The sequence below is a fragment of the Culicoides brevitarsis genome, chromosome 2, assembly GCF_036172545.1.
Source record: "Culicoides brevitarsis isolate CSIRO-B50_1 chromosome 2, AGI_CSIRO_Cbre_v1, whole genome shotgun sequence".
In the NCBI taxonomy this organism is placed as follows: Eukaryota; Metazoa; Arthropoda; class Insecta; order Diptera; family Ceratopogonidae; genus Culicoides; species Culicoides brevitarsis.
In genome coordinates this window covers 33648070-33674139 of record NC_087086.1, presented here as the reverse complement: position 1 = coordinate 33674139, position 26070 = coordinate 33648070, and the positions used below count along the sequence as shown (strand labels likewise).

At 29.5% G+C, this 26070-nt stretch overlaps 2 protein-coding genes across 3 annotated transcripts; one reads left to right on the top strand and one right to left on the bottom strand.

Annotated features, from left to right (window-relative positions):
* Positions 1–7272: 7272 nt before the first annotated feature.
* On the top strand, positions 7273–12751 carry LOC134830547 (probable 3',5'-cyclic phosphodiesterase pde-5). 2 transcript variants are annotated; one of them, XM_063844063.1, is made up of 7 exons: positions 7273–7910; positions 7979–8141; positions 9186–10593; positions 10653–10811; positions 11812–12016; positions 12070–12347; positions 12576–12751. In XM_063844063.1, exons 1-7 carry the CDS (start codon positions 7904–7906, stop codon positions 12648–12650), a joined length of 2295 nt encoding a protein of 764 aa, XP_063700133.1. In that variant the 5' UTR covers positions 7273–7903; the 3' UTR covers positions 12651–12751. The 2 variants fall into 2 exon arrangements, with proteins under 2 accessions (XP_063700133.1, XP_063700132.1); XM_063844062.1 differs by having other exon boundaries at positions 7273–7922.
* A 1673-nt stretch (positions 12752–14424) lies between these two features.
* LOC134828991 (uncharacterized) lies at positions 14425–17874 on the bottom strand. The gene is made up of 5 exons (XM_063841983.1): positions 17792–17874; positions 16503–16587; positions 16131–16437; positions 15963–16080; positions 14425–15537 (listed from the first exon to the last, which is right to left on the bottom strand). Exons 1-5 carry the CDS (start codon positions 17872–17874, stop codon positions 14481–14483), a joined length of 1650 nt encoding a protein of 549 aa, XP_063698053.1. The 3' UTR covers positions 14425–14480.
* Between the last annotated feature and the right edge of the window lie 8196 nt (positions 17875–26070).

The window sequence follows — 26070 nt, the reverse complement described above, 5'->3', positions numbered from 1 at the left end:
TAGCTTACTATCGACTACAGCATAACACAAATCATCAGGTTCGTAGTATAAACAAGGTCTAAATTCAACTTTTGAGTTGCATTCGTCTCCCTCACAACTCAAACATTGCAATCTCTGTTTCGGACATACCCCATTGTTGCATTTATCTGTTCCGCAAAGACACGTTTCGATCATTTCTGATATTTCGGTGTTTGAATCTACACATCCACGAACCGTTTTTCGACTTGAAGCTGAAAAAAATTCTTTAAATTTTATTTTTTCTCATAAAAATCGAAACTCACGTTGAATCCATGTTGCACACTTTGCATCGGGCGAATCACAAATTTCAGTTTTTGTCGGCTCAAAAACGCACGACAGATCATCAGAAGGACAAACGTAACATTCCAAAGCTAAAAACGCTGAGATAAAACTAAAAATTAGAAAAAATGTCAAAAAATATTTCATCGAAGGAAATTTTTCTGCGTGTTGATTAAATGAATGGTCGTTTAATACTGACAGAGCAATAAATAATCTTATCCATAGTTTTTTGGGCAATTTTAGACCAATCTTATCGAATGTTGATTATTATTTTCGGTTATTATTCAGTCGATATTTGTTATCAGCAATTAACATTCTGAGAAATGTTTGGTTTTGATAATTGTCAAAATATTTTGATAGATTATGTGCACTTGAAATATTTAATGAATGAAAAGGAGATTAGGAAAGATTTATTTTTTAAGGAAGTTGGGAAGAAGCTTATCTTTTTTAAAAACGAATTTCAAATAATATGTGCTGAATTAATGCAGTGACGGATACAAAGGAAAGGTAATTCAGGGATGGATACTAAAAGGGCTCAAATGGATAAATTTTTAGAAGGAGCTTGACAGGTAAGATTTTAATTTTCTAATTATTTTTAGTTCATAAATTAATGAACTGAATCTTTAAATGGCTCCTGTACATCGGAAACGCAAAATTTAGAAAAAGTCCAAAACAAAAGTTGTTTCTAATGCCAAAACCTTCAATTTGAGCTGGAGAACCGTGATCTACAAAAGTTGAAAAAATTTTGAAAAATCGGTATGTGAGCCCTCATAATAAGAGGATTTTGACTTAATTTTTTTTTCATTGAACCTCCAAACTCTGATTTTTTTGTTTCGTCAAATATCGACCCAATATGAACAGAAATCAACTTTAGAATGAATATTTATTCAATTTTAGGCTTAAAACTGGTCAAAAAATGACTTGCAAAAAAAATCAAGTTTGACTCCCAATATGAACAGAAATCAACTTTTGCAAAAAAAAATCAAAAAATGACTTGCAAAAAAAATCAGAGTTTGAACCTCCAAACTCTGATTTTTTTGTTTCGTCAAATATCGACCCAATATGAACAGAAATCAACTTTAGAATGAATATTTATTCAATTTTAGGCTTAAAACTGGTCAAAAAATGACTTGCAAAAAAAATCAGAGTTTGAACCTCCAAACTCTGATTTTTTTGTTTCGTCAAATATCGACCCAATATGAACAGAAATCAACTTTTGAATGAATTTTATTTGAAAAAATGACTTGCAAAAAAAATCAATGAACCTTTAGGCTTAAAACTAGAAGTTGAAAAAAATTTGAAAAATCGGTTTGTGATAATAACAGGAAATCAACTTTAGAATGAATATTTGAACCTCTGATTTTTTTGTTTCGTCAAATATCGACCCAATATGAACAGAAATCAACTTTAGAATGAATATTTATTCAATTTTAGGCTTAAAACTGGTCAAAAAATGACTTGCAAAAAAAATCAGAGTTTGAACCTCCAAACTCTGATTTTTTTGTTTCGTCAAATATCGACCCAATATGAACAGAAATCAACTTTAGAATGAATATTTATTCAATTTTAGGCTTAAAACTGGTCAAAAAATGACTTGCAAAAAAAATCAGAGTTTGAACCTCCAAACTCTGATTTTTTTGTTTCGTCAAATATCGACCCAATATGAACAAAAATCAACTTTAGAATGAATATTTATTCAATTTTAGGCTTAAAACTGGTCAAAAAATGACTTGCAAAAAAAATCAGAGTTTGAACCTCCAAACTCTGATTTTTTTGTTTCGTCAAATATCGACCCAATATGAACAGAAATCAACTTTAGAATGAATATTTATTCAATTTTAGGCTTAAAACTGGTCAAAAAATGACTTGCAAAAAAAATCAGAGTTTGAACCTCCAAACTCTGATTTTTTTGTTTCGTCAAATATCGACCCAATATGAACAGAAATCAACTTTAGAATGAATATTTATTCAATTTTAGGCTTAAAACTGGTCAAAAAATGACTTGCAAAAAAAATCAGAGTTTGAACCTCCAAACTCTGATTTTTTTGTTTCGTCAAATATCGACCCAATATGAACAGAAATCAACTTTAGAATGAATATTTATTCAATTTTAGGCTTAAAACTGGTCAAAAAATGACTTGCAAAAAAAATCAGAGTTTGAACCTCCAAACTCTGATTTTTTTGTTTCGTCAAATATCGACCCAAAATGATTAGAAATCAACTTTAGAATTAATATTTATTCAATTTTAGGCTTAAAACTGGTCAAAAAATGACTTGCAAAAAAAATCAGAGTTTGAACCTCCAAACTCTGATTTTTTTGTTTCGTCAAATATCGACCCAATATGAACAGAAATCAACTTTAGAATGAATATTTATTCAATTTTAGGCTTAAAACTGGTCAAAAAATGACTTGCAAAAAAAATCAGAGTTTGAACCTCCAAACTCTGATTTTTTTGTTTCGTCAAATATCGACCCAATATGAACAGAAATCAACTTTAGAATGAATATTTACGTCAAATATCGACCCAATATGAACAGAAATCAACTTTAGAATTAATATTTATTCAATTTTAGGCATAAAACTTATCAAAAAGTGACTTGCAAAAAAAATCAGAGTTTGAACCTCCAAACATCTGAAACGCAAAATGAACAAAAGTCAACTTTAGAATGAATATTTTTCAATTTTAGGCTTAAACTGATCAAAAAATTACTTGCAAAAAAAATCAGAGTTTGAACCTCCAAATCTGATTTTTTTGTTTGAGCCCTCATAATAAGAATTTTTTTTTTCATCAATTTTTTTTTGCTAACATCTTTAAATGGCTCCTGTACATCGGAAACGCAAAATTTAGAAAAAGTCCAAAACAAAAGTTGTTTCTAATGTCAAAACCTTCAATTTGAGCTGGAGAACCGTGATCTACAAAAGTTGAAAAAATTTTGAAAAATCGGTATGTGAGCCCTCATAATAAGAGGATTTTTTTTTTCATCAATTTTTTTTGCTAACATCTTTAAATGGCTCCTGTACATCGGAAACGCAAAATTTAGAAAAAGTCCAAAACAAAAGTTGTTTCTAATGTCAAAACCTTCAATTTGAGCTGGAGAACCGTGATCTACAAAAGTTGAAAAAATTTTGAAAAATCGGTATGTGAGCCCTCATAATAAGAGGATTTTTTTTTCATCAATTTTTTTTGCTAACATTTTTTCCTGCATCGAAAACGCAAAATTTAGAAAAATCCAAAACAAAAGTTGTTTCTAATGCCAAAACCTTCAATTTGAGCTGGAGAACCGTGATCTACAAAAGCCCTCATAATAAGAGGATTTTTTTTTTTCATCAATTTTTTTTGCTAACATCTTTAAATGGCTCCTGTACATCGGAAACGCAAAATTTAGAAAAAGTCCAAAACAAAAGTTGTTTCTAATGTCAAAACCTTCAATTTGAGCTGGAGAACCGTGATCTACAAAAGTTGAAAAAATTTTGAAAAATCGGTATGTGAGCCCTCATAATAAGAGGATTTTTTTTTCATCAATTTTTTTTGCTAACATCTTTAAATGGCTCCTGTACATCGGAAACGCAAAATTTAGAAAAAGTCCAAAACAAAAGTTGTTTCTAATGTCAAAACCTTCAATTTGAGCTGGAGAACCGTGATCTACAAAAGTTGAAAAAATTTTGAAAAATCGGTATGTGAGCCCTCATAATAAGAGGATTTTTTTTTCATCAATTTTTTTTGCTAACATCTTTAAATGGCTCCTGTACATCGGAAACGCAAAATTTAGAAAAAGTCCAAAACAAAAGTTGTTTCTAATGTCAAAACCTTCAATTTGAGCTGGAGAACCGTGATCTACAAAAGTTGAAAAAATTTTGAAAAATCGGTATGTGAGCCCTCATAATAAGAGGATTTTTTTTTCATCAATTTTTTTTGCTAACATCTTTAAATGGCTCCTGTACATCGGAAACGCAAAATTTAGAAAAAGTCCAAAACAAAAGTTGTTTCTAATGTCAAAACCTTCAATTTGAGCTGGAGAACCGTGATCTACAAAAGTTGAAAAAATTTTGAAAAATCGGTATGTGAGCCCTCATAATAAGAGGATTTTTTTTTCATCAATTTTTTTTGCTAACATCTTTAAATGGCTCCTGTACATCGGAAACGCAAAATTTAGAAAAAGTCCAAAACAAAAGTTGTTTCTAATGTCAAAACCTTCAATTTGAGCTGGAGAACCGTGATCTACAAAAGTTGAAAAAAATTTGAAAAATCGGTATGTGAGCCCTCATAATAAGAGGATTTTTTTTTTCATCAATTTTTTTTTGCTAACATCTTTAAATGGCTCCTGTACATCGGAAACGCAAAATTTAGAAAAAGTCCAAAACAAAAGTTGTTTCTAATGTCAAAACCTTCAATTTGAGCTGGAGAACCGTGATCTACAAAAGTTGAAAAAATTTTGAAAAATCGGTATGTGAGCCCTCATAATAAGAGGATTTTTTTTTCATCAATTTTTTTTGCTAACATCTTTAAATGGCTCCTGTACATCGGAAACGCAAAATTTAGAAAAAGTCCAAAACAAAAGTTGTTTCTAATGTCAAAACCTTCAATTTGAGCTGGAGAACCGTGATCTACAAAAGTTGAAAAAATTTTGAAAAATCGGTATGTGAGCCCTCATAATAAGAGGATTTTTTTTTCATCAATTTTTTTTGCTAACATCTTTAAATGGCTCCTGTACATCGGAAACGCAAAATTTAGAAAAAGTCCAAAACAAAAGTTGTTTCTAATGTCAAAACCTTCAATTTGAGCTGGAGAACCGTGATCTACAAAAGTTGAAAAAATTTGAAAAATCGGTATGTGAGCCCTCATAATAAGAGGATTTTTTTTTTCATCAATTTTTTTTGCTAACATCTTTAAATGGCTCCTGTACATCGAAAACGCAAAATTTAGAAAAAGTCCAAAACAAAAGTTGTTTCTAATGCCATAGTTGATTCTAATGAACCTAAAAACCAATCAATTTAAATACAAGAAAAATATTTTTTCCTAATAACAAGGAAATTATCGATAGTATTATCGAGATAAAAAGAGCAATTATACGTGCCCAATGTTCGACGATGGAAAGTCGTAAAGATAAATTTCAAAACTAAAACTTATAAAGAACAAATTTTTTTATGCCTTTGTACAACGAAAGCAATCTTTGAATACGCTAACGACCATTTCATTAGAATACGAACACATGCGCATTGAAATCATAGAAAAACATCGAAAAACATTCATAATTAGCTAATTATTCGGTTGACAACCACAAACACATTAAAAGTTAACGATCATCATTAACAATAAGTAACGGACAGACATTAAAACTCTTGTAAACACATAAATTTCTAAAAGAAATGTCTTAGACTAATTGAGACTTAAAAATCATCATAAATAGAAAAACTCTTTAAAAACAAACAAAGCTCTTCATAAAAAAAAATCCTAAATATTTATAAGCAACTCAGTTCAGTTCAATACAAATATTTGTCTTGAGTCTCATCCAAAAAAAATCACAGTCATCTAATTGAAATCTAATTATTATTCATTACTTTGTATCATTAGCTCATACCGAAAATGTAGAAAAAAAAATATTGAGTAAACACTCTACCGCCGCGCGAATATTTATCGAGTCGACTGCTCATTAACGCCGATTGTGCTCGCGTTAACAGAGTGTGAGATATAGATTGTTTGCCAAACACCCGAGCTGTGGCAATTGTTTACATTTTATATCGAAAAAAATAAATTGTTTCTATACTTATTATGAGGTGTCCCGCGCCAAGTAATAAAAAATTTCTCTCATTTTTCGTTTTTATATGCTTTTTATTGAAATTCCAATGGTGTCTGTTTGTCATCGTGTCACGCTTTTAGTTACATACTGAGGATACAGATGGCGTTGTTACTTTTCAGCGCATTAGGGTAGCGGGCTCATTGGTAATTCCGAGAGAGACTCAGAATGTGCATTGGGGCAAGGTTTTAGAATGTGCATTGGGACAAGGTTTTAGAATGTGCATTGGGGCAATGTTTTAGAATGTGCATTGGGACAAGATTGTGCATTGGGACAAAGTTTTAGAATGTGCATTGGGACAAAGTTTTAGAATGTGCATTGGGACAAGGTTTTAGAATGTGCATTGGGACAAAGTTTTAGAATGTGCATTGGGACAAAGTTTTAGAATGTGCATTGGGACAAAGTTTTAGAATGTGCATTGGGACAAAGTTTTAGATTGTGCATTGGGACTAAAAAGTAAAAAATAAAAAATTATAAAAAAAAAACATTTTAAAAAGATGCTTTTTATTTATTAAAAACGAACTAAAAAGTATAAAATAAAAAATTATAAAAAAAATATTTTAAAGAAAATTTTTAGAAAAATTTAAGTAAAAGAAAAAAGCATGAGAGGCCAAAACTTTTTATAAAAGTTGAAGTAATTAAAATGAAACTGTTGGACTCGAATATTTTTTCTTTTACTTAAATTTTTCTAAAAATTTTCGTTTATTTTCAACTTTTTAGGGCCCTTTATAAAAAAGCATCTTTTTAAAATATTTTTTTTTATAATTTTTTATTTTTTCTGCTGTTCATCGTACATTTACATTAGAAATTCATTCACAAAATTTTATGCTCATTCGAGTTTCTCGTCTTTTGCGATGCATTTGAGTGCTCGACTCGTGCGCTATGTAAATATTTCTTTTAAAATTCTTTATTATTTCTTCGTGTACGCGCCTCGTGTGTTTGTTTGGACATTAATTTAGTCGGTCAGATCGCGTCAATTGCGCGTCGTACCGAACAACCGAACACGAAAAATGCATCATTGGCGTTATTTTTGTCAATATTTTTAACGGGCCCTCAGTCGCTTTCTTGCCTTCAGGTGAAATAGTCATAAATTTCGAGTAAATTCGACGGTTTTTTTCGTGTCTGCGTAAAAAAAATTGTAATTTTGTATTTATTTTGTGTATCTGCCGCAGTGTAAATATCAATGAGGCGCGTTGTAATAAAAAAAAAATGTAAAGTGAACATGCAGAAAATTAATTTCTAACATTTGTAATGAAAATTGTTAATTTTATGGACTTAAAATGCGATTTGAACGAAGAAAAAATTGAAAAAGTGAATTTTTCGTGAATTTCATTGAAAAATGTCGCAGGAAAAGTAAAAAAAAGTGAATTTCCAGAGATATTTATCAGTAAAAACCCGTCACCTTCGTCATAATAGATAATAATTTGTAATGTAAAGTCCAACGAACGACGTCTTCGAAGAGTTAAAACGCAACAACAACAACAAAGGACAACCATACCTACCAACTTACAACGAAAGATATTGATGATGATTGCGTGCGAAATGAATTTAACGACTTATTGAAATGAAATTCAATTAAAATTACGTTCAAGTGTGCGCGCCTGATTGCTTGCAAGACAGTAAAAAGGGGACACTCGAGTTATTTCAGTGCAAAGTGTCGAAGGGAAAACATCAAAAAAAAACTCTTTCTTTTACATTTCGTTGTGGGAGTTCCAATAAATTGACAATTAACTAAAAATTACTCAAGAATTTTTCCCGTTTAATTATTTTATTTGGTTACGAGCGACAGACAGTATTACTCAGTATTAACATGGCAGGTAACGGAGACGGTATTTAATTTACGACAAATCGATTTCAAGTGTTTTTAAATTCTTTTTTTCTGCAGAAATTTCGTCGGATTCGGTTGGGAAATATTTGAAACACCATCCGGAGTTTTTGGAACATTTTTTGATTGAAAATGTGGGTTTGGAGGAATTACAAAAATGGGTGATACGGCGTCTTGGAAGCCGAAAGGAACTTGAAAGCAATGAAAATAAAAATATTGATAAGTAATAATTGCAAATTTTTTGAGGGAGTGAACATATAGAGTAACTTTGACAGTTGACAAATGTCAAAATTTTTTTTTATAAATTTTTATTTTTAAAAATTTTAAAGCTAAAAATGTTAAATTATGATATTAAATGTCTTAAAAAAACTTAAAATTTTACTTCAGTTGTCAAAATTTTGAGACATTTTTTAGAGATTTTGACAGCTGTCAATGTCAAATATTTTACTGCAAATTTAATTTTTTGAAATTTTTAACCTATAAAGTTCTTAAAAATAGCTTAAAAAATTCTTAACAATTGAAGAGTTAAAAAAAATATTTTACTTGTTAAAAAATTTGACAGAAACAAATTGACAGCTGTCAAATATACTTTGTTTATAATTTATTTTTTGACATTATTAACCTTAAAATTTCTTAAAAATTAATAAAAAAATAAAATTTGTCTTAAAAATTTTTTTTTGATGATTGAAATTTCATCAATCAGGTATTTGTCAAAATATTTTGACAGCTATCAAATTTTTGGATAAAAAATCAATTTTTTTACATTTTCTTTAATTTTTTTTACAAAAATTCTTAAAAAAATAAGCTAAAAAATTATTTTAAAATTTTGAAACTACTTAATTTATTAGTTTTTTTTTTATTTTTTAAAAATTTAACAGAGTTAAATTGACAGCTGTCAAAATTTTTATCATAAATTGAATTTTAAAGCATTTTTAAGGTTAGAAACATGTAATTTTTATTAAAAATAATCTTAAAATTGCTTAAAAATTAAAAATTGGCTTGAAAATAATTTGAGTTTCAAAAATTTTGACAGAAAGAGATTTGACAGCTGTCAAAATTTTTTGATAAATTCTTGATTTTTGAGTATTATAAAGATAAAAATGGAAAGTTAATACCAAAAATTACCTTAGAAAATCTTTAAAATAATTTCAAATTGAAATTTTACTGAAAATAGTTTGACATTTGTCAATTTTTAACTGTCAAAATTATTATATATGCTCTTACCCTTAAATTTTTGACTAAATTTCCGTTTTTTTTTTCTTTTCAGAATGACTCCATACTGCGTTTACTCCGACAAACGACAAATGTTGGAAGAACTTTCACAGTCAATTCGTCTCCATTCCAAGGGGAAACACGTCTTATGGGAACTCATCGCGTGCATTTCAACAGCTGTCGGCGCCGATGGCTTCCGCTTATACCTAAACGACAATTCTCCCGACGACTTGCAACTTTCGCTGTACGTGGGAGAAAAAGTCGGCAAAACTATCATCGAAAAAGTGGATCGAAAACAAGCCTTAATCCCGTATCACGTCGCCGAAACACGTCAACCTGTCAGAATTTCCAAAGGAGACACAGATCCACGTTTCCCCGATGGCTTACCGGCAAAAGGAGAAATGGCGCATTTGATGTGTCAAGCAGTTCAGCACCCGGATGGCAAATTAGTTGGCGTTGTCGAGTTCTGGCGTCGTAGTTGCACGTGGAAATTCTTCGAACAAGAAGAGGAATTGGTTTATAGTTACCTTGTATGGGGCGGTGTGGCTCTTCATTACGCCGATTGCTTCACAACGATGGAAAAACAGAAGAAATTGAACGATTTCTTGCTCGTAGTTGTTCGTTCGATGTTCCAAGACATGGTCTCAATGGATACTTTGATGACAAAAATCATGAATTTCGCTCAGCGACTCGTAAATGCGGATCGCGCGTCACTTTTTCTCGTCGACACGAAGAAACAAGAGGTTTATGCGACACTTTTTGATGTCGGAGCTGACAATGCGATGCAAGACAAGTCGCAAGAAATCCGTTTTCCCATCGGAAAAGGCATCGCCGGTTATGTGGCAGAAACAGGCGAGGTCGTTAATGTCGTCAATGCTTATCAAGATCCGCGTTTTAACAATTCCATCGATAAATTGACCGGATACAAGACGGAATCGATACTTTGCATGCCGATTTTCATCAAGGACGTCGTAATTGGTGTCGTTCAAATGGTCAATAAGTTAACGGGGTCGTTCACGACGGAAGATGAGGAGGCATTTGAAACGTTTGCCGTGTATTGTGGCTTGGCGTTGCACCACGCGAAGCTCTTTGACAAGATAAAAAAGTCGGAACACAAGTACAAAGTTGCCTTGGAAGTGCTCAGCTATCACAATTCGTGCACGGAAGACGAAGTGAATCGTTGCATGGAGATGGATATCCAAAAAGCAGTTGATGACATTGATAATTTCTTCTTTTGTCCGTACGTTTTGTCGGATTTTGAGAAAGCTGCGCATACCGTTTATATGTTTATCGATCTTTTCGGGCTGGAACGCTTCGATAAAACGACGATAATCAGATTTACGTTGACAGTGAAGAAAAATTACAGAAGAGTTCCGTATCATAATTGGGGGCATGGCTTCTCGGTGGCGAACACAATGTATACTATCATCAAAAAAGCTCCGGATATCTTCAGACAAAATGAGGTTTGTTAATTTTTTTTCTTAAAAAATAATTTTTTAATAAATTTTTCTTGTGTTTTTAGCGACTTGCTCTCTTTGTTGGATGTTTATGTCACGATTTGGATCACCGAGGCAAGACCAATAAATTTTTGTTGGATACCGAATCGCCTCTTTCTGCCATTTACAGTACTTCCACAATGGAGCATCATCATTTCAATCAAACAGTGACGATTTTGCAACAGGTTTGTAGAAAAAAAATTTCCAATCGTACATTGAAGAAATAATCCCAATGCACATTTTAATTTTTTTTTGCCCAATGCACATTATGAAAAATTTAAATTCATATTTTATGGTTTTTATTTTCTAAAATTTGTGAAATTGTGAAATGAAATTACGACCCAGAGCAAATTTCTTATTTTTTGCCCATTACACATTTTAAATTTTTGTCCCAGAGCACATTTGAAAATTTTTCAACGAACAAATTTTAAATTTTTGTTCTAAAAGTCATTTTAAAACATCATTTTAAAGAAATTTCTTAATTTTGAACGAATTTGTAATTAAAATTTTTGCCCCAGAATACATTCTAAATATCCCAATGCAAATATGATGAATTTTTGTTCCAAAACACATTTTAGAATTACATCCCAGAGCAAATTTTTGACCTATTGCACATTTTAATATTGGTTCCAATGCACATTATGATAATTCCCCATGCATATTTTATGAATTTTTTTTCTAAAAATAATTTTAAAATATCATTTAAAAGCAAATTTTAAATTTTTGACCCGTTGCGCATTTTAAATTTTGATCCCAAAGCACATTTCAAAAACTTCTAATGTATATTTTTTGAATTTTTGTTTTTAAAGTCTTTAAAATGACTTCAAAGCAGTATCAAATCAAATTCTTAATTTTCGACCCAATGCACATTTTTATTTTTTTGACCTAATGCACATTATAAAAATTTCAAATTTTTGTTTTAATATATATTTTGAATTACATCCCAAAGCAAATTTTTAATGTTTGACCCAATACACATTGAAAAATCTCGCCCCAGAATACATTTTAAAAATTCCCAATTCACAATTTTTGTATTTTTGGTTAAAAAATCATATTAAATGTTCATCTGAAAGCACATTTTCATTTTTTTACCCAAATGACATTCTAAAATTTTGACCCAATGCACATTTTAAATATAAGAAAATTTTTAACCTCAAATTTTTCTATTTTTCAATGAAATTTCAGGAAGGTCACAACATTTTCAGCAAATTATCAAGTACGGAATACAAACAACTCCTGAGTCTCGTGAAACATTGCATCTTAGCTACTGACTTGGCCTTATTCTTCCCCAACAAAAGCAAATTAGAAGAACTCGTTGACACTCAAACGTTCTCATGGAGCAAACTGGAGCACCGACTTCTTATTTCTGCGGTTTCAATGACTTCAGCAGGTAAGATTTTTTCAATTTTCCTAAAAAATTCTCTAATTTTTTTGTTTTTTTAGATCTTTCGGCATCAGCAAAACCTTGGGAAATCCAGGAAAAAACTGTCAAAGTAATTTTCGAGGAATTTTACATTCAGGGCGACGCAGAAAAAGAAGCTGGAAGAAAACCAATTCCGATGATGGATCGCACACGAGCCGATTATCAAGCGTCGTGCCAAGTTGATTTCATCAAGGGCATTTGCATTCCGTGTTACAAGCTTCTAAATCGCCTGATTCCCGAAACGGAACCCATGCTGCTGAAATGCGAGGAGAACTTGAAGACGTGGGAAACGATAATGGTAGACAAAAGTGTTGTAAATTAGTTGTTGTGCTCCCTTTTTCTCTCTCGGTGTCTCCCATTTATTTTTTATTTTTCGTAGTTTGTAGCCAAAAAAGTCCTCACACAAACACACGAAATCTTAAAAGAGCAAAAAAAAAATGAAAATTCAATTCAAAAACCCTCAAATTCAAAAATTAGAACAGAATTTTTACCTTTCTAAACAGTAAGCCAACTGTGTATTTTGCAGGAATGTTATAAGAAATTGGAACAATCTGTCCCCATATTAAAGGACTACGTGAAGCAGAAAAAAATAAATTTATGAGAAGAAGAAATGTGTGTCAATGTTGTGGAAATTTGTTTGAAAAAATGTCAAAAATAGTGAAAAAATTTGCTTAAATAAATGTTAAATATTAGACGTCCTTAACCCACATACAACCAAAAAAACCGACGTTTTATTGCCCAAAAATGTCCTTAATTGATCGCATGTCGGAGAAATCAATCAATTTCGCGTCTCGATGGTGAAAGAAAGGCTAAAGATAATCGACGGACATTGAACTTGATTGTGTCATCGATGGTTTTTTACGATGTCTACAACAATTAAAAAGACGAATCACGTGTTTGACTTTTATGGCTTTTTTTTTTGTTTATATGGACTTGACCGACAATGGAGACAAATAAAAGAAGTTTTGGTGGTGAAATTGCATTCAACAATCAAAAATTGCTTACCTTTTACGTCATTTTCGAAAATTTAAGAGTTCAATGTAAAAATTTTCGAAAATTTTATAATTAATGAAAGCATTTTCGAAAGTTCGAGGATTTAATGAAATTATTTTCGAAAAATGAAATGAAATATTTTCTTCGATTTTTTTTTAATGTAATGAAATTATTTTCGAAAATATGAGAATTTTATGAAATTATTTTCGAAAATTTGAGAATTAAATGAAATTATTTTCGAACATTTAAGAACTAAATGAAATTATTTTCTAAAATGTGAGAATTAAATGAAATTATTTACGAAAAATTGAGAACTTAATGAAATTATTTTCGAAAATTTGAGAATTAAATGAAATTATTTTCGAAAATGTGAAAATTAAATGAAATTATTTTCGAAAATTTGTAAATTTAATGAAAGCATTTTCGAAAATTTGTAAATTTAATGAAGGCATTTTCGAAAATTTGAAGCATTTTTAATTTTTTTACGAAAAAAAAACTCATTTTTATATAAACAATCCATTCAATAATGTTGTTTTCTTTATTAATTCTTAAATATTATTAATCAATTCAATTATTTAAATGTTAATTATTTATTTTTTTATCATTAACTCCTAAATAGAAGCTTCACTAGCTGAGCTTTTAACAATCAAAATTTCATCGTCAATAAAATTTCTAACATAGTTTTGTGTTTCTTTATAAAAGTTTCGTTCATTCAAGATGTAACAAGTTTCTTTTAAAGATTTTTTTGGTCACATTCAGTATTTTATTGAGAGGCCCATCCATCAGAAATTTGACAAAAAATTTTTTTTTACTATTTTTTTTTTTAATTTTTAAAAATTTTCTCAAAAATTATTAAAAATTTGAAATTTTTATTAAAAATTTAGTAATTTTTGAAAAAAAAAATTAAAAATAAAAAAATTAGTAAAAAATAAAATTTTATCAATTTCGAATGGATTTCAATAGGCAAAGATCACACAAGGAAAAATCCTTTGAAAAATTTTTTTCAACTTTTTTTTTAAAATAGTTAACACACCTATTTATTCAGATATACTAACTTTTAGTAACAATTATTTTATTATTTTCTTCATTAAACGTTAGTCAACCGTGGGAGTGATTGAAAAATCTAAATAGTTCTTTGTAGAGAATAAATTCCTGAGAGGGTTCGCAGCAAAGATGGGGCTGTTATTTGATTATTTCTCACAAGTTTCAGGGACTAAAGAGGAAATTGAGCAGAAAATCAGTCCAAGAATCACTCACCACGTGACTTCTTCCTCTACTTTTCAATATTTTAAACATTTTCTAATCTTTATTTTTTACTTTTTTCTGTAAAAACTGCGATTTTTTATCGAAATTTATCGTCTTCAGACTTTTTTTTCAGATTTTTCATGAAGTTTTGTAAAATTATTCGATTCTAACCTCAAAATTGACCACGTGGCTATTATTTGATCACTTCTTTCTCTGTTTCGTTTTCGTCTGTTGGAATGTTGATAACTGTTTCCGTCGCGGTTTTCTTGTTTTCGATGCAAGTTTCGACTGTTACCGACTCTGAATTACTAAAAACTTCTGTTTCCGCTTCAGGAACGAATTTTTGGCGGCGTTCACTGATGACTTCGATATCGTGTTCGTTCTCGAGACGTTGTTTGAGTGCCTGAATGGCGAAAAGACGCGCGATTTCATTGTTTTTACGTGCTTCGAGTTTCTTTTTTTCCTTGTAACTTTTTGTGGAGCTGCTTCGATGAAGTTTTTTCGAGGGAGTTTTCTTTTCTTCTTCCGGTGCGACGACTTTGGGGACATCCAGGATCGTTTCTTCGGGCAAAACTGGGTCAATACTCGATTGACAGGAAAGAATTGGCGGCGGTTCCGAGCAAACGGAGATTTGACTGCGGAATTTTTGTTCGGGCGATGGCGAAGGGTCTGCACTGACACGGGATTCGCTGCTGTGTTGACGATGCACGCCAGCTACGCGTGTTCTGCGATGCGATGGCGAGTCACTCAACGCTGAGCTGCGTCTTCGTTGCCCGTGATACTTGTGAACGCCCGTCAACTCGTCTTCGATTGGTTTTTGGCGCGAAAGTACGTGACGTTTTGCAGTGTCACTTCGTCGCGGCTTCGGTCTCGAACTCCGGTAAACTTCTTGATCGTTAATTACGAGCGGCGTGAGATCAAATTTGACACTGCCTTGCGGCGAACACGTGATATCGCTGTCTTTTCGCCCGAACATGACGCCAGACTCGTCAAAGGAGATTGCCGCTTTGTGCATTTGCATCATCGTCGACGGATGGAGGAAGTTGTCGCGCGTGCTGCGTTGCACCAAACTGTTGCTGGGCCTCGAACGACGTCGCTGCCGACTGTGACGCTTCTCCGCGAGATATTCCGCCATGCAGTGCTCCACGATGGGCGAATGTTCGCGTGAATGCTCGCTAGGAACAGCTTGGAATATGTTAGGAACTGAATCGCTTTTGGACATGCGGCGCATTGGCACGGGTTTTGGGGAGCTAAATGGTTCGTTTTTTGTACAGCATCCAGTGTCGGGGGGAGAAAAACAAAAGAAAATGTGGAAATTGTCATTAGGATCACACAAAAAGTGCAAATTTCTGTAAAAAATATCGTGAAATTGCATCAAACGGATCAAATCATGCGAAAATTTTAGGAAAAAAATGGAAAAGCAGACAGAACTACGACAGAAATTATGCTAAAAGTCATGAAAAGTGAGGAAAAACTAAAAATCATGACTTTGTCTGTCATACTTTACCTCAGTGAGAAGCTCCAAAACGCACGAGCTCCCTAAATTTGACAGTTACAGACATTAAGAGGTATAAAAAATGATAAAAACACACAAAAAGGCTTTCGGGAGGCATTCCAAACATTCCATAAACAACACTGAGACACCAAATCCTTGGCGGAAATCAAAAATTCTCACCCAAAAGTCTTCGAAAAGTGCACTAAAGCTGCCGTAGTTGCTCTTCTCTCTGCCAAAGCCTCTGCTGGCGAAGTCCTGAACACGCCAAGTTGCTGTTCCCATTGAGCTTTGGTCATACCTACAACGAATTTTATCAAATTTTGTCATTTTTTGTTCAAAAAAACTCACTTCTCCCTCGATTCACGGGTCTCGTGCCATTTTTACTGTTCTGTCCTCCAACAACAAGTCTCGCGGGCATGACTTTTGCCGCTGAATCCCGCATTTCGAAAGTTATTACACACGCCGCTACCACAATAAATCCTCCGACGCCCATAATAATGGGTCCCAAATACGACAAATTGTTCAAATGCAAGCCGCGGTTCTCGTTTTTGAACCGAAATTGCGTCACAGTTCCGTTCGCACGCAATTCGTGGGCATGGGTGTTCGTGTAGTAGCCAACTGTAGCCATTGCTGCTCCAATGAACATCAGGGTTAGCTAAAAAAAATTTTTAAATGTTAATTTTTTGATTTTTTTTGTTTTTTCTGATGGGAAAGACTTACTCCGATGGTTAGGGCACGACACGCATGAACCAAACATTTGCCACTCATCTTTCCTTTGACAACTTGAACGTTGAAGGTCGCTCCGCTGCAAGAATAAAAGAGAGAGAATTAAAACGGATTAAGATTAATGATGATGTTCTCGGAATGGACCATTTTCGATAACTAAAAAAGCAGAAATGTGGAAAATTTCTCTGTCGAAACAGAAACAAATCATAAAATACTTCATAAATATTTCAACGCGTTGTTTCGATGCGTGACGTCAAAACCGCACAGGTGAGTTTTGAAAAAGTAAATAAACGAGAGAATTTCCGCCTACCTCGAACATTTTTTTGTGAGTTTTCGTCTTTTGTTAGAAAGTTTTTGAGAGAACGACGTTGCATTTTAATTTTTGTAACCACGTGACTTTACCCAGTTCACATTTTGAAATTTCCCAATGCAATATTTCTTAAATTTTTCTCTTTAAATTTTACTTAAATTTTCATTCTATTGAAAAATTAAAAAATTTCTTGTAAAAAAAAATATTTAAATTTTACCCCAATGCATATTTTAAAATTTTGCCCTATTCCAAATTTTGAATTTTTGTCCCAGTTCACATTTTTTCACATGAATTTCCCTCATAAAATTTTACTTGAATTTTCATCTCATTACATATTTTGAAATTTCTTTTTAAAAAAATTTAAAAATTTTATAAGAATTTCAGCCTAATGCATATTTTAGAACTTTACCCTATTGTATATTTTATAATTTTTACCCAATATACATTCTAAAAATTCTCAAAGCAATTTGTTTAAATTTCTCTATAGAATTCATTAAAAAAATTTACCCTATTGCACATTTCAAATTTTTGACCCAAATCACATTTTAAAATTTTAACCCAGTTAACATTCTGAAAATGTCCCAATGCACATTTTTAACTTTTTGCCCTAAATTAAACTTTAAATTTATTCCAATTGTTTATATTTAAACTGAGCCCCATTTGAATTTTTACCCTACTGCACATTTAAGATTTTTGTCCCATTGCATATTTTAAATGTTTTGACCTAAGTCACATTTTAAAAATTTCTTTCAAAATTTTGTTCAGTTTGTATTTTATAAAACATTTAAAAATTGTGCCTTATTGCAAGTTTTAAATTCTCTCCCCAAAGCACATTTTGAATTTTTGACCCAATGCACATTCTAAAAATTCCCTATGCACATTTTGAAAGTTTTGAACAAAGTTTTTTCTTATCTCTTTTTGAATAAAACTTATTTTTTTCCTAAAAATACGCTAAAACCCAAAATAAACTCACCTCGTTGGATCTGCTTTCCTTATCGGCCCAAGCGATTCTCCGCGACGCGAATGCGTCAATTTTGCGGGTCTCCTTACCGGCATTTTCCACGAAATTCTTTTAATCCGTCTTTTCTACTTTTTTCTTTCTTTCGTTTTTACGACACGACCTTTTTCGTTTTTATTTCTTACTTTTATGGGTGAGAAAACCTTAATCCTCCGCTTGATTTATTTCTGACGATTTTCTCGGTTGCGCCAACGACGCTACAACAACAACAACAATGCTTGGTGCCGTTCTTGTGATTAGCATCATTATATCCTCTCTATTCAATTGTTTTCCACGCGTCTGACGTAATCATTTTTCTTCTTTTTTTTGCGTTTTTTGTTTACTTTTTTACTCGACCTGAAACATGAAAGGGGAAAAATGTATGAAAACACAAGCGAGATATGTGTCAAGAAAACGAATGAGATTTGAAATGTACGCGGCAGACAACAAGTATCAATTATGAAAGACTTGTGTTAAGTGGCTTATATGCGATTGCAGTATTTTTGCGGTGTACTGTAAATTTATTCAGAGATGAATTATTGACGGTTTGTTGATTTTTCGTGTTTGTCTGATTCGTGAAATGATGAATTTTTTGGCTTATATCTCATCTTCTTAATAAATATTTAAAAAGCTAAAATTATTCTTTAATTATATATTTTGTCAGACAATTTAGATTTAAAGTTTTTGAATTAAAATTAAGGAATTTACTTAGGAAATTTTTCCAGTTAGTTTTCAAATTTTAATAAAGTTCAAGGATCGAATCGAACGAAATTTGAATTTTAGGCCAGATTCTTTTTAGGTTTTTGTCTAAAAATCAAAGAGCTAAAAAGTTAGGTTTGCGTTAAATGAAGCGAAATTGAAAGTGTTTCAAGTTAGTTTTCACTTTGAACACAAAATTTTGAAAAATTTCAGCTTTAGGCCACAAAGCTGATAAATTTTAGCTTTAGATCAAAAATTAAAGAGCTGAAAAGTTAGCTCTTGTTCAAAATGAAAAATTTTGTATTAGTTTTCAATTTTAACACAGTTTTATGACAATTCCAATCAAATTGGAAGCTTTAGCCCACAAAACTGATTTATTTTAGCCTAAAAATCAAGGAGCTGAAAAGTTAGCTCTTTTTCAATTGAATCAAAACACGATAGTTTTATGTCAGTTTTTAGTTTAATAAAGTCAATTGATAAAATTGATCAAATTGTGAGTTTTAGACCTCAAAAATATTAGATTTTATTTAATAAAATTAAAGAGCTGAAAAGTTAGTTTTTGATTATTTGAAGCAAAATTGAAAGTTTTTCAAGTCAGTTTTTACTTTTGACATAGTATCACGGAAAAATTGATCAATTTACGGTTTGAGGCTTAAGATCAAAAATTCAAGGAGCTGAAAAGTTAGCTCTTGTCTAACGAAACCAAAATTGGATATTTTTGATCAGTTTTCAATTTATACAAAGTTCTATGATGATTCTGATCAAATTTGAAGTTTTAGGCCACAAAATTAGTTGATTTTGTAAGAAAAATCGAAGAGCTGAAAAGTTAGCTCTTGCTCATTAAAGTAAAATTTAAAAAAAATCAAAGCTTTTAAAATTTAAAAATTCAAAACTCGGTTTTGTTGGTCTGAAGTCATTTCATTAAGCTAAAAGGTCAATTTAAAAGCTCAAAAACTCATTTTAAAAATCCATAAAGTAATTAAAAAAAACTTTTTAGTCAACTTTTATCAACTTTTCCTGTCCTGGCAACAACAAAATTTCATATCATGCCAAAAACAGACGTTACATTCGATAAAATCTCCTTCTCTGCCAGCAAAGTAAAACATTTTAAAACCACTTATCTACCTCAATTAATCATTTTAAAAGGACATAAATTCAAGTTATAACGACGCAATTACATCTTTTTCTTTAAAAAAAAATAAAATAAATTTCATTTTTCAGACAGACACGTAAAAGTCGTTTTCTTTGTTCCGTGTCTTCTTCAAAAAAGATCCTATTGAAAAATTTAAGTTGAACGAACTTCTTCCTTTTCTTTCTTCGTACGAGAGATGAGATAAATTTTATCTCTTATCACCCTTTCACCTCGCACGGCACATATTTTTGCTACATTTTCATCATTTATGCAAAAGTTTTTCCTTTCATTGATTATTCCGCATCGTTTTATCTCGAAAAGAGGCGGTATGCTCATACGTCAAATCAACAAGCAAACACTTATTCAATTATTTCGCAATTTTCTTTAAAAATTAAGCATCTTTTTCACTTTCCTTTCACGTTTTTTCTTTTATTTATTTTTTTTTTCTCGTTCGTTGAGATTTTCGTGCTTTGTTGAGGTGAAAAGAGAGGAAATTTTTAGAACTTACCAGACGTCTCCACGTTTTATTTTCTTGTTTTTCGCACTAAAATGATTGATTACATGTCTGTCTTTTTACTTTTGTGATGTTTCTTTTGTCGTTTTGTGTTTCAGAAAATATTTGATGACGATTGTTTATTCCCGAAAAAAAATTTTTTTCTTAATTTTTTAGTTTTTCTTTAATTTTTTGCGTTAAAAATGAATTTTTTGGATTTCACAACCGATTTTGAGTAGTTTTCTCGCAATTTTTTGTGATTTTCTCAAATTTTTTGTGGAAGAAAATTTTTATTTTCATCCAAAAATGTCTTAAAATGTCCTTTTTCTCGTCAACACACAACAAGAGTTCAGTTTCGACTAACAGGAGAGACGACGATGATGTTCGGGAACGGAACAATGACGTCTTCACGCGATTTTTCCTCTTATCAGTATTCGTGTCATGTGCGAAAATTTTTGTTTTTCTCTCTCTCGCACGCTCGCTCTCGTGTTTGTGTGTCACAAATAAATTATTTCGTGTATCCCAATTTTATCCTTGTTGTCGTTGGTTCGTGACGAATGTTTATCAGCTGGACAATTGAATTTAATTTAATTACAAGTGCATTTACCTTTTTTTTAAGTGATTTTTATTAAAAAATTTTTTTTTGTTTTTCTTTTCAGGATTTTTTAATTTTTTTTTATTATTTTTTTAGGATAAAATTTCAAGTTGAGGCGTCGCGTCGTTCTGTGAGAAGAATTTATTTTTAGAATAAAATCTTGTTCTTTAAATTTATTTTTAACCCATTTGCGAGACTGTTAAGGAGAGTTGTATAAACAAAACGAACGAACTCAGCTTCCTTTCTCTTCCTTTGGCAACAGGTCGACGGACATGCGCATCGTGGCGTGTTATCGATTTGAAACGATCTGAACGAGAGTTTTGCCGAAAAATAGAGATTCTTACGTGAAATGAAGGATTTGAGCACATTTAGATTTTTTTTTATTTAATTAAAAAAATATATTTTTATAATTAATTATATTAAATATTTTTTTTAGATTAAAATTAATTATTACCTAGTTTTCATTTTTTTTAATTATTTTTTTTAAGTAAATTATTTTTTTTTATTTTTTGAAAAATTTTAAATTTAATTTTTTTTGATGGAAAAAATTTTTTCAATTTTTTTTTTTATTATTTTTTATTTTTATATTAGGCAAGTACAATTTTAAAAAATGTTTCACATGTCCACCCACCTAATTTTTTCCGAAAATCCAAGGAGGGAATAATAGAATAATGATAATGGTTTTGAAATATTTTTACCTTCAAAACATACGAAAAATGACTAAAAATCATCAAAAATTGGTTGAAATCTATAAATTTTGTTATTTTGCAGTTTTTCAAAGGTCAGATTAATTTTCACAGAAAAAAATTTATAATTTGGAATTTGCCAAAAAATTTATAATTTCAAAAAAATCGTTAGAAATTTTTTTAAAAATTTTTAATTTTTTTTTTTGTTTCGAAAATGGTCCAATTGTTAAAATAAAAGACCTAAAATGTCTATAAATCATACGATTGAATATTATAACTTTTTAAATATGGTGAAAAAGATGCAAAAATCATTGATATTATTGTTTTTCATTATCATTATTCATTACTCCCACCTCCTTACTTTTTGAGGTCCAAAATAATGTGAAACATTTTTTGAAATTGCACTTGCCTTAATTATTTTTCACTTTTTATCAATTTTCTTAATTTATTATTTATTTAATTTTTTATACTTTTTTAGTTTTTCTTTATACCTACCTATTTTTGATTATTTTTTTTTTTAATAAAATTGACTTTAATTAATTATTTTATTTTTTTTTAAATAAATTTTTACAGACAGACACTTTAAACATTTTTTTCTGAAAATGCGGTAAGAAAAGAGAAATTCCAGCACAGAGAAAGAGATTTTTTTCTCTGTTTACGCTTCTAATTTATTCATACGTGGTTCCTTTGAACAACGAAGGAGACGTGAAAGAGTTTTGTGGAATGTCTTGAGGGAATTTTTTTGTTTATTGCAATGTCAACAAAACGACGACACATAAAATTGTGGTTTGTTTTTTTTTTGCTTTATTGAAATCAAAGAATTTTTTAATATTTCACAATTATTTTAGCTTAAGGCTGAATTAACGGCAAATTAAATTTCGTGAATTATTTGAAGGTTATTTTTGAAATTTTATCGTTTAAGAAATTTTTGAATAAAATTTCATGTTCCTTGATTCTTTTATTCAGTATTTGGAGGTTCAGTGAGTCCATTTGGAACAATGGGGTTGATATTGATGCATATTTTAATAGACTGAATACATATACCTATACAACAATTGGCTGTTTCCTTGCACTTTGAAAGATAAAAAAAAATTAAAAAAAATACGAAAAATTTCAAAAACCTTACCGATCCTAATGGAGGAACGCACTGTGAAGCAACTCCGTAAATAAAAACGGAGATCAAAAGTATTTTGAATAAGAAATTCATCTTTTCTTATTAATTATTTTATTATTTTTTTCAAGAATTCACAATGATAACTGATAAAAACTGAAAACTTCGAGGGCTTTTATATTGCAAAAAATTATTTTTTTCTTTGTTAATTTTTTCAGACAAATTACTCATCGATTTTTGTTTTTTAATAAAAAATAAATAAAAAATTGAATTCGACAAAAATATTTACTCTGAAACAGAATTTGTAAATGTTTGTAATGGCATCGACCTAAGATCGAAAAAAATATTTGATTAATGATTTCACTAAAAATTTTTTATAAAATAATTTTTGTAACTTCAGATCCATGCAAAATTTTAAAAAATAGCCAATTTCATATTTTAAACATATTTAAAAAATTGAAAAAAAAACTTTTAAAGAAAACATATTTATAATATTTTTGTAGAAAAAATATTTTTTATTATTTTTTTTTATTTTTAATAAAAATTGGTTATTTTTTTAAATTTTATGGCTTGAAAAATTTTACAATTATAAACTTTCGATTATTTTACTTGAATTTTTAAATAAAATTTATTTTTTTTCTCAAAAATTTTTTTTTTTTTTCAAAATTAAGAGAATCAACTAATTAAGAGAATGGTCCTCATTTGAGAATGAAAAATCAAAACGATAGCACATTGCAACAATCCCGTCAAAGTCAAAACAACTTTTATTACAACATTCGTCGTCTTCTGAGCACTGTAAACGATAGAAAAAGAAAAAAATGAAAAACAGACAAAAAGTTTTGAAGTCTTACCGGAGAGAATTCAGGAAGGCAATCTGAAGCAACTCCATAAATGCCATAAATACAAATGAAGATCAAAAGTATTTTAAATAAGAAATTCATCTTTTTTTTTATCTTTTCTCTTAGTTGTTATTTTTTTATGATTTCACAATGATAACTGATAAAAATCTGAAAACTTCAAGAACTTTTATATTGCAAAAAAAAAAAATTTTCAGAGAAATTACTTATAAAAAAACCCGATAAATTAATAAATGTATTTTTGTTTCTTAATAAAAAAAATAAATAAAAAAAAATCGACAAAAATATTTGTTCTGAAACAGAATTTGTAAATGTTTGAAAAGATATCGACCTGAACGCGAAAAAAAATATTTGACGAATGATTTCACTAAAAAATTTTGAAAAAATAGATCCATGCACAATAAAAAATTTTTAAAAAAAGTATTTATCAAATCGCATATTTTAGGGATCTTTTTAAATATAAGTGAAAAAAAAGTTTTTTTTAAAAAAAATATTTTTAATTTTATTTAAGACATTTTAATTATGAATTCAAAATTTTAAATTAAATTAAAATTTATTTTTCCTTGAAATTTATTTTTTTTTTCAAAATTAAGAGAATCAATGAGTCCATTTGAAATCATCGAGGAAGGATGAAAATTTCAAGCAAAGCGAAAGCATATTGAAGCAAGCTGACCAAATACAGTAAAACAACTTTTATTACAACAATCCTCGTCTTTGTGGCACTGTAAACGTCAAAAAAAATTAAAAAAAGAAAAAAAGGTTCTGAAATCTTACCGGCTGAAAATCACGAAGGCATTCTGAAGCAACTCCGTAGATAAAAATAAAAATCAAAAAAATATTTTTTAAGATATTCATCGTTTTTTCTTTTCTCTTAGTTATTTTTTTTTCGAATTTACAATGAAAACTGATAAAATACTGAAAACTTCAAGAGCTTTTATATTGCAAAAAAAATTTTTTTCAGATAAATTACTGATAAAAAAAACCCGATAAATTAATAAATGTATTTTTGTTTCTTAATAAAAAAAATAAATAATTAAATTCGACAAAATTATTTGCTCTGAAACAGAATCTGCAAATGTTTGATAAGGCATCGAACTAAGAGCGAAAAATCATTTAATGAATAGTTTTATAAAAAAAACTTTTTTTCTTAGCTTTAACAAAATAATAAAAAAAATTGAATGAAAATAACATTTTTAAAATAAAAAAAAATATTTTAAAAATAAAATATAATTTTTTTTAAATTTTTATTTAGAATTTCTTTTTAAAGATAAGAGAATCAACGAGTCCATTTGGAGTCATCGGGAATGGATGGAGGAAATTTCAGGCATAGTTTGTTTAGCTGAAGATCAACACATTTTTTATTACAACAATCCTCGTCTTGGTTGCACTGTAAACGACAAAAAAAATTAAAAATAAGAAAAAATGTTCTGAAATCTTACCGCCTGAAAATCACGAAGGCATTCTGAAGCAACTCCGTAGATAAAAATGAAAATCAAAAAAATATTTTTTAAGATATTCATCGTTTTTTCTTTTTTCTTAGTTATTTTTTTTACGAATTTACCATGAAAACTGATAAAATACTGAAAACTGCGAAGACTTATATTGCAAAAAAAAATATATTGTTGATTTTTTTTTCAGATAATTAATTACTCATCGACTGAACTTTTGTTTTTTAATAAAAAATAAATAAAAAAAAATTGACAAAAATATTTGTTTTGAAACAGAATTTTTAAATGTTTGATATGGCATCGACCTATAAGCGAAGACATTATTTGACGAATGATTTCACAAAAAAAAATTTTTTCGTACCTAAATCTATGCAAATTATTAAAAAATTAAAAAAAAAGCAAATTTCATATTTTTACGAATATTTACAAATTTGAAAAAAAAAATAAGAAAACATAATATAATTTAAAAAAAAAATATTTTTTATTATTTTATTATTTTTTTAAGATTTTTATTTTAATAAATTTTATAGTTTGAGAAATTTTCTAATCATAAATTTTTTTACTTAAATTTTAAATAAAATTTATTTTTTCTTGAAATATATTTTTTTTTTAATAATAAGAGAATCAACGAGTCCATTTTGAATCATCGGGGTTGAATGGAGGCAAGCAACGTTTCATAAAATTACTGCAAATTTGTGTACAACAATGTTCAGAATTTGTGCACTAAAAACGATAAAAATAATAAAATAATTAATAAAAAATATGCAAAAATTTAAAATCTTACCGAGTGCCATGTAGGAATGCAATCTGAAGCAACTCCGTAAATGAAAATAAAGATCAAAATTATGTTTTTTAAGAAATTCATTTTTTCTTTTAATTATTATTATTTATTTAGGTTTCACAATGATAACTGATATAAAATTTAAAACCGCGAAGGCTTTTATATTGAAAAAAATATTTTATTGTATTGATGGATTTTTCAGATTACTCATCGACTGAACCTTTGTTTTTTAATAAAAAAAAAATAAATAACAAAATTGACAAAAATATTTGCTCTGAAACAGAATCTGTAAATGTTTGAAAAGGCATCGACCTGTGAGCGAAAAAAATATTTGATGACTTATTTCATTTAAAAATTATGGAAATAATATTTTTTTGAAAATTCATTAAAAAATATGAAAATATATTAAAAAAAAATTCAAATTCATACTTTTAAGAATATTTTCAAATTTTA

Bases quoted from the DNA above. Each gene is read 5' to 3' on its own strand.
- LOC134828991 (XM_063841983.1), bottom strand. From the start codon at position 17,874: ATGCCGGTAAGGAGACCCGCAAAATTGACGCATTCGCGTCGCGGAGAA. The intron at 16,588-17,791 runs GTGAGTTTATTT...TTATTCTTGCAG, and splicing joins AGGAAAGCAGATCCAACGAG to CGGAGCGACCTTCAACGTTC. The intron at 16,438-16,502 runs GTAAGTCTTTCC...AATTTTTTTTAG, and splicing joins GTCGTGCCCTAACCATCGGA to CTAACCCTGATGTTCATTGG.
- LOC134830547 (XM_063844062.1), top strand. The intron at 10,594-10,652 runs GTTTGTTAATTT...TTGTGTTTTTAG, and splicing joins ATATCTTCAGACAAAATGAG to CGACTTGCTCTCTTTGTTGG. The intron at 10,812-11,811 runs GTTTGTAGAAAA...ATGAAATTTCAG, and splicing joins CAGTGACGATTTTGCAACAG to GAAGGTCACAACATTTTCAG.